The sequence below is a fragment of the Phalacrocorax carbo genome, chromosome 2, assembly GCF_963921805.1.
Source record: "Phalacrocorax carbo chromosome 2, bPhaCar2.1, whole genome shotgun sequence".
NCBI classification, from domain to species: Eukaryota; Metazoa; Chordata; class Aves; order Suliformes; family Phalacrocoracidae; genus Phalacrocorax; species Phalacrocorax carbo.
In genome coordinates, this window is record NC_087514.1 from 57,534,983 (window position 1) to 57,551,368 (window position 16,386).

The window sequence follows — 16,386 nt, forward strand, 5'->3', positions numbered from 1 at the left end:
CAGACTATCCCTTTCAAGAAAACTGCTTTCTTCTTGGTGACACTGTTCAGTCAGTTCTCACAATCATCAGTGCTGAATTTTGAGTTGAACGTTCTTAAAAGGACAGAGCAGCACAAGGATGATGCAGATCTTAGAAAGATACTGTTGACTTGAGAACTTTCCAGGTTGTTTGGGTGTATTTTAACTTCATTTAGTCTGAAATCAATCAATACAGTGGCAAGCTGAATGTATTACTATTCAGAAACAACACACTTTTTCATTGTTCACAAACAACTTGTAAATTTCTTGTCAACTTGAGAACTCAAGACTCAGAAATACCAATGTTAGCAGCTTTTTTAAAGCCTCCTTCAGGCTCTGCAGAGAGAAATAATATCCACCAGAAGCCCAACATGAGTATTTTTCACATCTGCCCTTGCATCTGAGGTGAGCTTAACCTGAGGCTTGAGCCCTCAAAATTTTACAGATAAATAAAAGCCCTTTTCCCTTATGTTTCAGCTCCCTTTCATATATGGATAAGGGTCTGTTTGTAATGGCACTAAAGCTAACCCATGTAAATACATGTATCATCTGCTGTATTTTTTTTATCCACTGAGTTTATGGCAAGTGAGGAGAATTCATATGACTAAGTATGAGAACGATCTGCTATTTTCCTCTTGTAAAAAGACATTAAACAGAAGAGAAGAATTTAGGGAGTCAGAATCTTTTCTCAGGTTATAATTTACCTATGCAAGCCACCCATTAGTATTAATGGGAAGTCTGCATATTTAGCTCTGCTTCAAACCAAGGTGGCACATAAAATAGCAAGGTATCAAATTTCTTCTAGGATGAAAAATGCTAAAATATTGTTTCTGCATCATTCCAGTACATGTGTATCTCATTTTCCTCCTCTAGTCACTGCTTATACACCAGTCCTACTCCAATCATTAAAAATCATATTAGCGGCTTTTCCTCACACTCAGATTTGCACTTCCAAGCACCGATAACACCTGTCTTCATGCTCTTCAAACATATCTCCCTGAAAGTAGATCAAAGTAAATCCACAGCAGAAAGAACTGCAATTAAAGAAACACGGAAGATACATGTACTGCACCTTCTGTTGTCATCGGTGTTCTGTATAGTCAAACATAATTTCCTATGTAATTTAGAACATCAGTCCCTCACATGATACCATGTGTAAATGGCAGAGTACCCAACGGTACCAGTTCAAGAGAAAGTCTGCAAGAAGATAACATCATTTTCTGTTTACAAAAAGGTCAGTACATACTCCAAAGTCCAACACTGGGACTTTTTAAAATCCAAACTCTGAAGGTGCTTTTTCTTTCTACAGTGAGGCAGAGGCAACTTACTTGCAATCAGATTTTTTCATTTCAAAAATTAGTGACTAAGTTAAAGTGGCATATTTGTACTGAATGAAATTTTATCATAAAATGTATAATTACACTATTTACCAAAAAATAACTTAGTGCAGAAAATAAGTTTGAGACAAAATTCATTGTAAATTAAAGTAAATTAAAATTAAAGTAATTGAAAATTAATAATAAAAATATTAAAAAGAAAAAAGGAACTTTTGCAAATGATGCATATGAAGAGAGTTTCACATATTCTAGTCAAATGTTATGAAACATATACTTCCTCTCCTTGAGAAAATGTTATTGCTGTCTGGTGCTAAAACATTGTGAGATTATATCCTCACAGCCAAATAGCTGAGAATTTTGAAGCCATGTTTACTTTCTTTTCTTAATATATGGGGAAAGTAATATAAAGGTTTTAGGGAAGTGGTGAGCATTTTAGCTCCTGGGTACTAGAAATCATCCATTCTCATACCTTGACCTCTAGGTGGCACAAAAGAACCTAAACTAACCAGATCTCTTCCGATTTTTCAGGTAATGTTATGCCCTCCCAATCAGCCTCCTCAAGTTAGCAATTCCTACATCACAAAACACACATTTATTGACCTGTACTAAATAAAATGTCAAAACAAGTATTGAAGTACCAGCTGCCGAGGGCAGCTCATTTTTTACTGCTTTTAATGATGTATTGAGATACAAATCATTAATTGATTCTCCACAGTACACCAAATACCATTTCACCTTCAACTTATAACACTGAACAGGAACAGTAGGCTTACTAGAAGTAAAGTTAAGGTTCACATTTAGTTTAATGTAAGGATTACTACAATACTAAACATACATACCATAAAAACAATTTGCAATCGTAATCCAGCAGAAAAAAAAGTAGAGTAAAATACATCCATTACTTTTTCTTATATTAGATTACAGTATAAAAGCATGTAGAAAAATTAAAGGGTCAGTGAAATCACATCCAATCAATATTTACTGCAGCAGTAACCAGAAATGCTGCTTTTTGAGTTAAGTGATGTAGCTCTGGTATGAACATAAGACCGGCAAGTTCTGCATGACCACAGACAATTTTTGTCTTAACTGACTGGTGTTATGCCCAGCAGGTGAAGTACCACAGCAGCCCTCAGTGCCTGCACACAGGGATGGCACCACACATGCGTTTTGCCCCAGTTAAGACACTATGACTTTAGACCTCAGAACATTTCTTTTCCGCTACCAAACGTACGCATGCATATGCTGACTTTGCCTCAGTGCTGCCACCGATTTCTTTCATCTCCCGTCTCAGCCAAATCAGTCTCACTCACATCTGAGGATCACTGAACAAAACAAAAATCCCCTTCCCGCCTAACCTGCCCTAGCTCTCTGTACACAATCGCCCAGGCAGGACTTCTCTCTATCACCCAAAACCATTCAGTCTGAAATGCCTTAACTCTTCCAAGACTGAACATGAAGCTATGCATAAAATCTGCCAAAGCTTTATGTGGAGACCATTTGCATCAACATGTGATAACAAATCATTGCATCATATGCCCACAATTAAACAGGAATGGAATTTCTCTCACCTGGCATAGAAATCTTTTGGTGGAACAACCTCCTGAAAGAACTGTAGTTGGTACAGATAAAGTCCAATCAAGTGCCCCGCACTGAATATAGCCATTAATACACACAGACAGCTGAATATCAGCGGATCAAATGCTTGGCAACAGGACCACCACGTGCACAGGCCCAAAAATACAAAGAAGTACACAGCTGAGGTCAAAGATGGCACCATCATACCTGTCAAAATAAAAACATGGAGGGTTGGAAAGGTGTGTGAATATCAGCATTTCCTAAACCTTAAGCCTGACAAGAAGCATATTAAAAAATTTAATCCAAATAGTGTTTATGCTAATTATTACAATTACCTCTTAAGACAGCTATTAGCTTTGAGACTAGAAGAAAAGGAACCTCTTTTTTTGTGTTCTCTTCACTTATGCCATACCTTAACACCTTGTACACAACCATTCTCCAGACCCTCCTCCAACATGAAATCTGTTTGTCAAGGTATTTCACAAAGCATGGAAAAAAAACAGAAACGTGGCTGCAAGGTCAGCCAACAGAGACACTGTGCCTGAGAGCGCTGATGTATTAGATTTTAAAATTAATTTTAAGTACAAGATGCTAAAATGGCATGATGGATGAACAGTGAAAAGCCTTCTCATATAAATCTTGAGATCCATTGAGTTCTTAAAAATGAAAAAAACATGATGCATATACTGAAAATTAAAGGCATCTAGAGCATATTCAGTTAATGTTTGATTTTTCTGAATTTTTAAGTCATAGACACTTGTAATTTGGATATGTAAAAGACTGCTGTCTTACACATGTATACTGATTTTGCTCTTGCACATGCAGCAGAGTATTTCACCTGTGGTGAAGGGGACCCGGTGGTCTGTGGATAGCCTACAAAAGTAAGTAAGGAAGCAGGAAAGACATACATGTCTAACAGTGGAAACCAGGAGAAAATGATGTAAGAGATCTGTAATCCAGCACAGAAATCCAGTGGAGTCTCTACAGTAACGGTACTGAGGCTACTATGGATCCCTGCCTCAATTTATTCCAAAGGTTTTCACTAGTGCATCTCTAAAAGACACCTTCCTTCAGGACAGGTCTGCAGGCTTCTGGTGGCCCACGGTTCCAGTATGGCCACTGGCCCTGCAGCTGGCCTGGCCACTCCAGCAGGAGGACTTGCGCCTTGCCAAGTGCCAGCTTGCCATTTTTTTGTGGGGTGGCAGTCTGGGGGTCAGTCCCCAGTTGGACTGAGTCTAGGCACTGGCTAGACAGACTTGGGACATGGCCGAATGGTGGCCCCGGGCATTTCCATCCACAGCCTTTGCAGAGCAGAGTCCTTGCAAGGGGGAAGGAGAGAGGCAGGGCCTCGGGAGATAGGGGGCTTCACGCTGGATTTTATTGGCAGAAATTGTCAAAAGCTAGTGTGGTCACAACCATGTGATGCTGGGCAAAATACGTGGACTGTAAGGACTCTTGTCCACAGTCATTTTGCCTGAGCTTTGTCACCACATCTTTTCACATTGTACTTTAGACCAAGTCTTTAGACTAGGGTGCTTTGTCTCTGCTCCAGCGTATAACCTGCTGTGCTTCTGTAGGCTCACATATTTAAAAGCATGATGAGACCACAGGGAACATCTATTCTGACTGCCTTCATGATGGAGGCTGTAAAACTTCACCCAGCAACTTCTACCTCAAGGCTGTAACTACTTCCTTTCTTCTTCCAAAGAAATATTTTGTCTTTATTTAAACACTTTAGAAGGAGAATACACTATATCCATTAAAAAGTTGTTTATTATGGCCAATTACTCTGGCTGTGAAAAATTCAAAATTTACTTCTGGTCTGAAATTGCCTAGGCTTACCACTTAACTACTGGCTCACATTATAACTTCTACTAGACGAGATGTCCGTCAAAAAAATGTAGGCACTTTGTACCTTTGTAAGTATTTTAAGGCTGCAATCAAAGCGCCATCCTTTTTTCTTGGCTTGGTAAGTACGGAAGTATTTAACTAATTAAGCTCGAGGTGTCTCTCTGGAATACAGGCTTCCCAGACCTCAAGGCTTTTTTGTAACTCTCCTCCAAACACCTCCTGGCTCTCAGCATGTGTCAGGGTCCTGCAAACAAGCTGTCCAACATCCCCCAGAAGAAATTTCCCCTGCCACTGCTGCATGATCCTTCTGCTTCATCTTCCCTGGGTGATGTTCAGCCATGCTACTTCAGAATGGGTCTGAAACCATGTTTATTTGCCTACACATACCACGACTTTTTTTTTTTTTAAATGGCGTCTCTCTTCCCTGATGTCAGGCACCAGGATGATCCACATAACCTTCTTTTTCCCCATTTTTAGATATATTACTTTGCATTTGGCTACCTATAAGGCTGTCAGATAATCTTACCTTACTGAAAGAGCCTGCCTTACTAAAAGAGCCACACCTGACCAGTCCTCATAAATCAATACCAAGCATTTTTTGTACTATTATTTTATACTTCATATACTAATACACTTATATGTTAAGTATAGACTTTTACTTTTTATGTAAGGACTCCATTCAAATATGAGTAGGCAGATGAATGCTAGTTTACAATTGCATGATCCAATTTTAAATTCATTTATTACAAACTACATCGATTTTGTACACTTTCATTCTGCCTGTAGCTGATTATGTGATAATAAATCAAATGCCTTATAAAAGGTTGTTCATATATGAAAACAGCTACTTTTTCCAACCACCATAAAAGTCACATCAAAACCCAACATGGAGTCTGCTTATCACTCTTTTTACACACTGCATAGTCTACCTATTAATCTTTTCTTTTTCATTTTCTTTTTAAAGGCTACGTGAATACAGTTCCTTTTTACACTTGGAATTAATTGGACCAAATCAGTGAATTCATATTATAGTCACTTAAAATATGCAACCATTCACTATTTGGTTATAATAGTAGCTGTAAAAGTCATATACAGAATGATAGGGCCACATAGTATTTGTACAAAAAAATTAAGCAATAGCATATTCCAATGCCTGCCAAAAGTTAATTTAAATAAAATCAGCAGCAATTTCTTTTCCCTTAAAAATTTCCATTGTTATTCCCGCAGGTGCCAAAGTGCTGAAAACTCATTTGTTAAATGCATAATCTAATGGGCTCTGGAGGCAATTTTTCAAATGCACCAACCTGCTGAACCAAGTAAAATTGTAACAACAACTTTTCCAGTGGTGATTATCATGTTGCCAATAAACTCCCTCAGTTTGGATGCTAGGAAGGCAATTCTACGCAGCAGTTTTAATTTCATGGTTTCCTCAAATTCTGCTTCACCACAGTCTTCATCATCCAGATCGTCTTCATACATCAAAGCATCATCTGGCTCTAACTTTTCTCTTACAGCCTAAAGTAGGAGGAGGGAAAGAAAAATAGAATGAAAAAGAGAGAGGCACACAAAAGAATTTTACATTAAAAACCACACATATATTATTTAACAATGAAGTCTTCTTATGATTTGACTATGTGCAAGTAACGAGAGAGTTATGAAAGATGTACTAAAGCTAGAGTTGTACATTGATGGCTCCCACTTCAAATCTGTCTCAATAAAGGATGTTAAGGGTTGTCTCCAAGACAGACTCCGGTCCTCCCACATTTGCATGACAGGCTGCTTGTTCATTTTTATATGAAATTTAGTTTGGCTTGCTCAGCATTATTTCCATCTTGCTACCTATTATCTGTTAAACTCCTCTTTGGCTCAGTGGCTTCCGGTATAAGTTCCAGCCACTAAGGACAAGTGCCTTTCTGATTGATGTTCCTCAATAAACCTCACTTTTCAAAGCCTTCCCCCTGAATCCTTTCTCAGACTTTAAATGCAAAACCTTGAATGGGGTGAGTATAAGTGAACTGAGGCAGGGCAACACAGGCTGAAATAAATGGACAGAGCGCTCACTAGAGACTGAAGGGCAGCTTGGGAGAGAAAAGATACATTATCTAGCTTATCTAGCTCAGGGAGAGAATGGGAAATGGTGAAATGGTGAAAAAAAAGGAGAAAAAGTGAGCAAGAGAGAAGTAGTGAAAGCTTGAGTGATCTGCAACAATTTAGCTGGGGAAATGAGACCAGTGGCTTAGAACTACACAATGGAAAAAGGAAAAGAAGAAACGTGTAAAGGCCCCTCATACTTGAGCAGTTTGTTAGGATTTGGCAGTGGCCTTCCTCATCAAGTCTCCATTGTATCTTGGAGACCAGAAGACATACACAGCTATTGAGTGATGCAGACTAAATCATCAACCCACAGTGAGAATCCGCAGGATTAGCAGCAGGCCCACCCAGAGATACAATTTATGGAAAAATTAGTCATTCACAGACATGTAGGGGCATTTTTTTTTTTTTTTTTAAGTAATAGTTTTGAGCCAGGTTCTCACTTGGTGTAATAAGGCAGAGCTTCTTTGGCACTAATTTGAACTTGTATTAGCTAATGTTCTGGCCAAGCAGTGTCTCTGTGTCTGAAAGTCAGAAAGAAAGACTATTGGTATTTTTCATCAGAATAGCAGTTTTATATTTATTGGTGACCTTTGGCAGCAAAAAAATCCACACCGACAGATAAGATTGCAGTAGCAACAGCTGATCTCTCAGCCTATTTAACCAAATTCTTCGGTACCATTTCATTATGTGGATTCCCAGAGGGAACAAAATTCCCTGTGGTCTCCTTCATTTCACCTCTGAGCTTGGTGCCAACTTTCTCTTCTTACTTTGGAGCATTAGCAATGTTGTGAATGCCCAGAAAAAGCCTGCTTATTCTCAAGAGTATATATTTTACAAACAATGAAATAAGTACTAAATACAGTAGGGCTGATCTGGGAAATCTACATTTCTCTAGGACACATCTGTCTATTTCACTAGCTATACCCCTTATAAATGGAGTATACAAGCATTTTAATTGCTTTGCTGTTGTCAGCATTCACTTACAGAGCTCTCAACAGAGGCATTATCAGATCCTGATGCAAAATAGTGGAGAGGAGATGGCAGTCCAAACATACAGTCATCACATTTCAGGCCATGCAGGACAAAGAGGCATAATGTCTATTCATCACTGCTGTTGCTATCTGAGCTCCTGCCTGAACAGGAGTTACTTAAATACTCAGAAACAATGCTGACAGTAGGCTGAATGATACATTATGCTCTAACTTCTGCCACAGCTGTTTCAGCGAGAAGGCCACACAAAGGGCAAAAGCTGTGATCACTTCTACTTGTGCTGTAATAGATGAAAAAAAAAGATGAACCTGCTCCTCATCTAGTCCTTTTGGCCCCAATCCTGCTCCTCCTGGCCTGGCTCTAGTGCTCTGTGCCTTGAGATTAACATGACCAGTGAACAGTGAAACCTTGAATAATGTTCATATCCCAGACAAAAGAGAATGAATGAGACTGCTGGACATTTAAAGGTTATGAAATGGCATGCCACCTATACATGGGTCTGTGTGAAGGAGACCCTTGTTTCTTCAGCTAGTGCTTTCAATTTGCTGAAGACAATATGCATTAAAATGTGGAATTACAAAAATTGCAAGGGAATAACTTCAAAATAAGTAAGTCATGGGAGATTGTCAGGACTCATCTCTCTGTGAACACCAAGAATCTATGTTGATTCATACAGGATTCATACATTTATTACAGTTTAAGCTGGATGGGAATTCTGCCTCAACTGCTGAGACAGCATTTAATTGAAATGTTACCCATGCAGAAGCAGAAAACGTTCTTGAGGGAAAAATGAACAAAATTAAAATATTTTTAAGTATAAATTGGAGGAAAACACACAATACCTTCAAACATCAAAATAAAAAAGAGGACACAAAAGTAAGAAAACCACATAAAAACAGCCTAATGAAACATGGGACTTGATATCCTTTTCTGTCTCTCCCCCCTGCTGCCTCCCTCACCTCAGGTGCCAAATACCCAGTTTCACACCTTGATCTCCCCAGAATGGGTCTTTGGATTTTCCTATCATGATAACTGTGACCACAATTTTTTAACTTGACCAGGCTAATCACTCTTGCTTCATTGATCTGAAGGTCCTTTAGACTACATTTTGTCTTAAGAGTTCAGTATTAATAAGCTAGTAGTGACACATATGACACAGCATTCCCAGGGAGAAGCACTAGGTAAGAGGGTATTTCACTGGACCAGGATACAGCTGAGAAGTAGATGATGGTCCAAAATTTCCCTGGACTGAGACTTACACACTTTCTTTAAGCATAGATAAAAGCTTGCAAGTTGATGAATTGCAAAAGAAGTTAACTTTCCTTGTATTTCTACTTTTACTTAGATATGAATATATGAATTCCAAACTCTCCAAAAAAGTTAGAACATCACAAACACTCACAGGAAATGCAGAACAACCTAATTCTGGTGTTACTGAGGTCATCGGCTGCTGGAAAGAAAATTTCAGCATTCTGAACTTCAGCAAATACCAAACTGATTTCCCAAGGTTTCCTCCTAAAACTACAAATCTCTGTTTGGACTTGGGGTTCTTCAACCTTTCTCCTCAGTTTAAGACAAGCTAGCAAACAGGAAAACCTGATCACCAACACAACCATAATCTGCAGTCCCGTAAGCTTTTCCAGAACAGATGCATACTGTTTTGCAACTTTTGAGCACAGCCTGAATTATCAATGATATGGTCGTGCAAGGATTGCCTGGTTTCATAGACCAGGGCTTTGCACCAGCACGCTCCCTAGAAGAGGCGGGTTAGCTTCCTCACCTCACTCTTCCCTACCTGCAAGTGCTTCTAAGGATGACACCTTAGTCCTTAGTCTTATTCTGGCTACCTCCCAGTGGCATCATTCATGACCCAGTCGATGATGATTTCAGTGAAAAGACTATGACAGCTAAACAACTATAGGCTTTTTTTTTTTTTTTGCATACAGACATATCTCTCTGTAATTCAGTATCCAAGGTGAAGTCAAGGAGCTGAAAGGCCATGTTCCTTTCCTGAAGCAGCTGAAAGGCCACGCACCAGTGTATGTCAAAAAGACAAACTTTGGATTCCTCCACTCTCATATTCATCACTCACCAACCAGATTATCTGGGATGGCTTTCCAGTTTCTCATGTTCAGCACTTCAAATTGCTGAGGGCAGGCAAAGAGTGAACAGTTTTTACATCCAACATGGTGATAATGTGCCTGTTGTTTTAACACTTTCAGATGATTAAATAGCCATGCAAGTACGCGCTCATCACAGAACACCATTACTCCAGTCAGACTGTTTTGCAAAGCTCTTTTTACTACGTGGATTAGTGTAAAGCTACAAACCCATGCTACATAGGCTACAGTTAGAAAAATACTTTTATTTCCATAATAAATTACTTGTTATGCAATTACAGGATCCCTGTGGATGTTGATTAAATCAAACAAACTTCTCCATTCAAGAAGCACAGAGCATTTGTGAAGCCATAAACATGTGTTTCCATGACCTTTGCTCTGCAGAGCAGGGCCCCAGGACTTTTTATAAACAAACTAAATGCAGTTTAGGTTTTTCAGCAATTGTGTGGAAGTCCTGGGAGTATTTATTGTACAATGCTTTTTTAAACTGCCAAATCGAGATAGAGAACAGGCAAGGAAACAGTACAGCCTCTGTGGCAGCTATGGCAGCTACCATTGCGGCCACGGCCAGAATGTCCATTAGCTACTTTGGGGGCTGCTTTATTAACATCCAACTTTTAAATGTTTCATCTGGTACAGTATAAACACTACTGCACAAAGATATCCTCTAGTCCCAGAGATGTATTTACTTAACAGGAAGCCTTAACTCCAACCTAAAACCCATTCTTGCTTCACAACAATCCTTGCTTTGTACCTACGTTTAACAGTATTGTGTCTGTAAACACAAATTTGCTCGTTTATTGACTTTTTTATTCTAGAGAGGACATGAATGAAACGCTTCAAGAATTCAAATAATGAGTGCAACAAAATGTAACTAACCAGAATTGTTACAACTAAGGATATACAAGTCTCAGAATGGACACAACTCCCATCCCTGCGAATGCATTGCATCAGTTATCAGGACCCCTCAAGCATGCAGTGCCAAGCTCACAAGAATAAGTTCTCATGAGAGTTCAGGTGCTTCCTCCTTCCAGTTGGCTCATAGATGATGTACAAACAGCCTCTTTTGCACTGTTTTGGCCTTTCAACCCAGCCAGAACCGGGAAACAAACAGAGAGGAGTGAGAAAATGAAAAATAAGCCTGACAAAAACATAGTTATGTGAAGTTCATCAACTATTTTTAACATATTGCTTCTAGAATTTTTATCAAAGGTTAAATGAATCCTGCTGTGTCAGTGCAGTTTATCGATTCATCTATGTATTATGTGGACATTGAAAAAGTTATAGAGATGCAGCGATGAGCCTCATTATCAAACTTAATGTTGAGATGCCACTTTGTGTTTTCCAAGGGTCTGGATTGCAGGTGGCAGAAATGCAACCTGCAACTGGATTGCATGGCAGCACTGCCATGCTCCCAAGGCAACCTGCTTGTCATGTGGTTATGCTCTGCGAAGTACCTCTGTTCAAACAACCTCCTGAGGAGCAGTGCATGAGTTCATTGATTTAAACACGTTCTTGTTGCCTCTGAATTGCCAGTGCGGCTGCAGGGCTCACCCCAGCACCCGGCCACTTCCCAGAGCCTGCTTCCTTCCTGGGACACCCTGCAGCAGCCTTTCCCCCACAGCTAGAGGTACACAGGTTTGGCACGAGGGCAGAGCTGTACATTGCGGCAGACCCTGCTGTTTATTGCTGGGGTTACCAGAGAAGTGCTTTCAAAATCTAGATTAGCTTGAAGGTACCTGGTCTGGCTTGTGGAAAAGATAGGTGCGCCCACTTCTTCATGAGAGCCTCCAGCCACAGTGCAGACCGTGTAGACTGACCTCCTTCTGGCAATTTTAATAAATCAGGAATCTCTCTGGCTGTAGCATCCCACAGCTCAGCATAGGCTCCCTTGCTCCTGACAGCCACACCAGTTTATTTAAAGAGGGCTGGGTTGTCTTCACACTGCCCTGCAGTTTGCATGCCCTGAGGCACACACTCATGGTCTTCTCCTGCTGACACTGTTACTGTAAAGCCATAATCCTCTCTTTGGCAGAGAATGAAGAAATCACTTCCTGTAACTATTTATTTACCTTTAATTAGATATCTTATTTTTATTCCATACCTGTGATAGAGTAGCACAGACGCAAGTTATCAGACATCTTTAATAAGTCTGTTCAGGCCGTTACTATGTCCAAATTTCTGGACTTTCTTTTCATTTTAAAAACCTTAATGCTTACATCGAACAGTTGGGTTAAGGAAATGTCTGAGACAAGCTATTTGATTCAACCACATTAGTGCCAGCAGAACTAGAGAAACAGACTGTCTCTCTACTATCACGCTGTTTTATTTCAATTTCCTCCATAGTACCTAAGCCAGTGCATTCAGTCTAGATGGAACATATCATAACATGCCTGAGTTCCTATTTTCAAGCTTGCTCTAAAAGCGCCCCACCCCCCAAAAAAATATCTTTATCATTTATCTTTAGAAATGAGATAGTTACAGGAGTAGGAAGAATTTGTTACCTACTTGCCTTTAGGAGCAGCGTATCCTGTAAAAATGTATATAGAAAAATAAATCAAAATAACACAATATTCTTTAGATATCCCAGCTATGAGTACAAAAGCTGGAAAAGAAATTTAACTGCTACTTGTTTTGCCATCAAAGGATCTGCAAGCCCTAAAAGGGATGTAGTTTTAACCTGCAGAAAATACTAAACCATGTTAAGGTAATCAATTGTTGAATTTCCAATTTTGCAATAAATTGTAGAGCTCCAAAGTTCTTCTGAAAGTGTCAGCATGTGAGTAGTTGATTTCCCTGCTTCTTCTGACATAGACTAGATACAAAAACTTCACACCAACAATTCCCACATGCCGTTTTACTTGAGCTCAAAGAAATGGAGCTGCCTAGCAGAACTATCTTCTTTAAGGTCATCTTGCGTGAGATACACGTGGTGCTCAAAGGAAGCTCAGGCAGGTCCACAGGAAGCCAAAGGGGAACACCACTCTACACGCACACAGGGGGTGCCCATGGAGGTAGGGCTCCAGGCTGCAAGCCAGGACAGAAAGATAAAACCAGTCTCAGAGCTCAGCACTCTATACTTGCAGGCACTGGGTGACTTAGGGGAAGACCCTGCTAAATGAGCTGAACTCATCAAGCATGAGACAGTTGCAATGAACTTTTTGTTAGGTGTGAAATTAATGAGATAGAGGCATTTTGGAATTTAAACAGTATTCCAAAATTTATACTGCACAACTGAACCACTGAAAAGAAAAATCCTAAATTAACTTTAAGCCCTATAGATCTTAGTGAAAAATTTTATCACTGACATCTATAGTGTGCTAAAGCTTGAGTTAAATGCCTACCCAGTATTAGATAAATTCAGCAGGGATGTACATCAGGAATAACTTTCAATGTGTTTGCAGTGTTTGATAGTAATGAATGACATACACTTCCACAGTGATATCTCCTGTAGGAAATAGACATTCATTACAAAAACGGATCAGCTATTTACTGGAAGCACATAGGGACAGAGGCATTCAGCGATTCAGAGGAAATGAAAAATAAAAAATTAATTGAGACAAGCACAGTTCTGAAGCAGGATAACAGGAAGGCAACTCATTAAATCCTGTATACAATAGATATTGTACTGAGAGGGCCAAAGATTATTTCACTTCCCAATGTACGTACCGCACCTGAGCAAACACCAAATGATTTCAGCAAGAGACTCACTTCGCCAGTATGGAAATACAGTTTCACATCTTGACTTCAAAAAGCTGTCAGGCATATAAGCCAAAAGCAAAAGAGAGGGGAACTCACAGGCAGAGGTTGGTGGTTTGGCCAGAGATTATTAAACACGTTTTTTTCAGTGAAAAGGAAATAGGAAGACTTGGGTTATGACTACAAGGCACAATTCAGTACAAACCCTAAATGAGTTAGTGCAGGTATGTGAAGCAGCACAGCACCCACACGGAGTAATTCCTGGACCAAGGAATACGTACATACAATGTACTATTATCCATCTTGCTAAGAAGCACAATGAACAGCCCAAATGGAATGCTGTGGTAATTTGCAGTATTGCCTCAGCTCGTACAGAAGTGGCTTGGGTACTTCTCCAGTATCACCCTGAAGAGCCACAGATCACTGGGAAGAACAGGGGAATGGGAAATCTCATCTACAAGAGGATCCAAAATTACTTGACTTCTTTTGTCTTGCAGAACAGACTTTGAATAAATATGGGGTTTTTTTCTCCCAAAATATCACAGAAATAAATGCTAGGGAAGGAAACAGTATATGCAATCAAAAGAGCAATAGAACTAAAAGGGTTATAATGCAGTTATGAATAAATGTACCAGCTAAATCAGAGGTTTTCTATCCACCAGAAAAGCAAAATTACAGAACAGGGTCCTGTCAGGAGCAATGGGATACAGAAAAATTGCCCTGTTTCAAGACAGTGCTTCCTACCTTCCAGAGTGAATTGCGTGATGCAGCTGCCTGCAGCAGCAGCAGACTGAATTCCATGACCCAAAAGATTCCTTCTTGTACGTGCTATTTATCACTTAGGCTGTCTGAAGGCAATTATATTCCAGTATTTTGATCTCCTGGTTATCACCTCTGTATCTTAACATTTGGAATTGAGGACTGTTAGACAAGCAAACCAGTAAGCCCAGTGAAGAGCTGCCACAAGAATTTAATTATACCTCTGTCATGTTTGTAACCGAAACAGTACAGGTGCATGCTAAAGTTTCATGCTGAGCAGATTAACAGCACTTGCTAATACGTAATGTATTGCACTATGTAGCATTATGTAGCTGAGGTTCTGCTGTAGTATAATTACATATTTGTGTTAAGACTTATCTGAAGACACGTGCATCAAACCAAGAAGCTAATGTAACTTGTAAACTTTTGACCCTTGTTAAGATGAGATGCATTAGGATTGTTACTGAGGGACGCAGCTGGGTAAGGTCTGGCAAACTTCACCACTACAAGCATTGCGAGCAAAGCGATAAGGGAGCCTCACCTACTCTCATTAAACCACAGAAATAAGGTGTTAAGTCCTACTTACACCATGTTCAAAGCACACTAACATGCACTGGGCTTGAACCAGTTCTTCAGAGTTCAAAACCAAAGAAATATTTATAACCAATTAGAAAAGGTAAGCACATGCCATGCTAAACAGAGATGCCAATGAAAAGAGAAGTGAAAAAAAGAGCTGTCATCAAGAAGCTAAAAGAAGCCAAGATGTTCCAAATCTCTCTAAGAAGTATTTTTTCTCTCTTTATCTCCTCTAATATTTTCCACAATATTTTCCACAATAGCCATCATTTGCTATCTCTGAAGAGAGCAAACATTGAAGGAGCAGAAGTTGCATGTAGAAAGATGTTTAGAGAAGTCAGGGCCAGAGGCTCCCACATCAGTCAGAGCTAATGAAGCTAGGTCAATGTTTGATACTGGCAAAAGAAAATTAAATGAAGATAAATAAAAACCAATAAATAATATCAGGAAAAATATACCCATTCAAGGCTTTAAGACAAATGAGATGGCCATCTAGACAGTCTCATGGGCATCACTCTAAACAGCTCTAAGGAGATCTCTGCATCTGAAGGCAAGAAAATTGGTGAGTTGTTAGCAACTACAAGGACTGGGACATCAGATCCTTCTTGCAGCTGTGCTCTAAGACAAACTAATTATCCATATTTTATGGGATGTCCTGGTAGGTGATACACTGGTAGAATTGTCCAACCCAACAATCTCTGAATCTAACAGTGAATGTCACAATACCATCATTCAAATCAACAATAAAACCTTGCCTGAAATGCTGAGGCATTGCTATTCCTTGTAGCTCAAGAGAATATTGCAGAACTACAGCTAGTTCAGAAAAAAGTAATGGAAACAAAAGAAATGGAAAAAAGAACAGGGGTTGCTTACCTTTAAAAGGACAAATATACAAGATAATAGATACATTTGATTTCTCTTACACCACCTCACTCTATTTTATAACATGTAATACAAGAAACGTTCCATAAAATTAAAGGGTATTAAATTAAAATAAAATCAGAGAGCACTTATTAAACTGGAAGTCCTTGCTTCATGACGCCACCAAAGCCAAGAAATTAATGAGGTTTTAAAAGGGTCTCGATAATTATATGTTTAACAAGATTATTCAGAGTAGCTAAAATTAACAACAACATTTTTTGGAAGGGATTTGAAACCACATGTTTTAGGATTAAAGCCAGTCTCTCACAGGATAAATTATAATGTTGGAGATAGGAAAAAAGGGTATTCCCTTACTTGCTTATTGTCCCTACCCAGAAGGTACCAGCTACTTTTAGGATGAGGATACAATTTCTAGGCTAGGAAGTCCTTGGACAAGGCACAAGACACGTGTAGCTCTCAGAGGCTATCTACTCTGTCCAGTATGT

At 39.4% G+C, this 16,386-nt stretch overlaps 1 protein-coding gene across 8 annotated transcripts in view; it reads right to left on the reverse strand.

Annotated features, from left to right (window-relative positions):
• The window catches only part of PIEZO2 (piezo type mechanosensitive ion channel component 2), a 311,692-nt gene that overhangs the window by 119,584 nt on the left and 175,722 nt on the right, over positions 1-16,386 (reverse strand). For all 8 annotated transcript variants that reach the window (XM_064443024.1, XM_064443019.1, XM_064443020.1 and 5 more), the window contains exons 6-7: positions 6,086-6,296; positions 2,924-3,137 (exon numbers count right to left, since the gene is read on the reverse strand). In XM_064443024.1, coding sequence (XP_064299094.1) covers positions 2,924-3,137; positions 6,086-6,296 — 425 coding nt within the window. The remainder of the gene's footprint in view (positions 1-2,923; positions 3,138-6,085; positions 6,297-16,386) is intronic.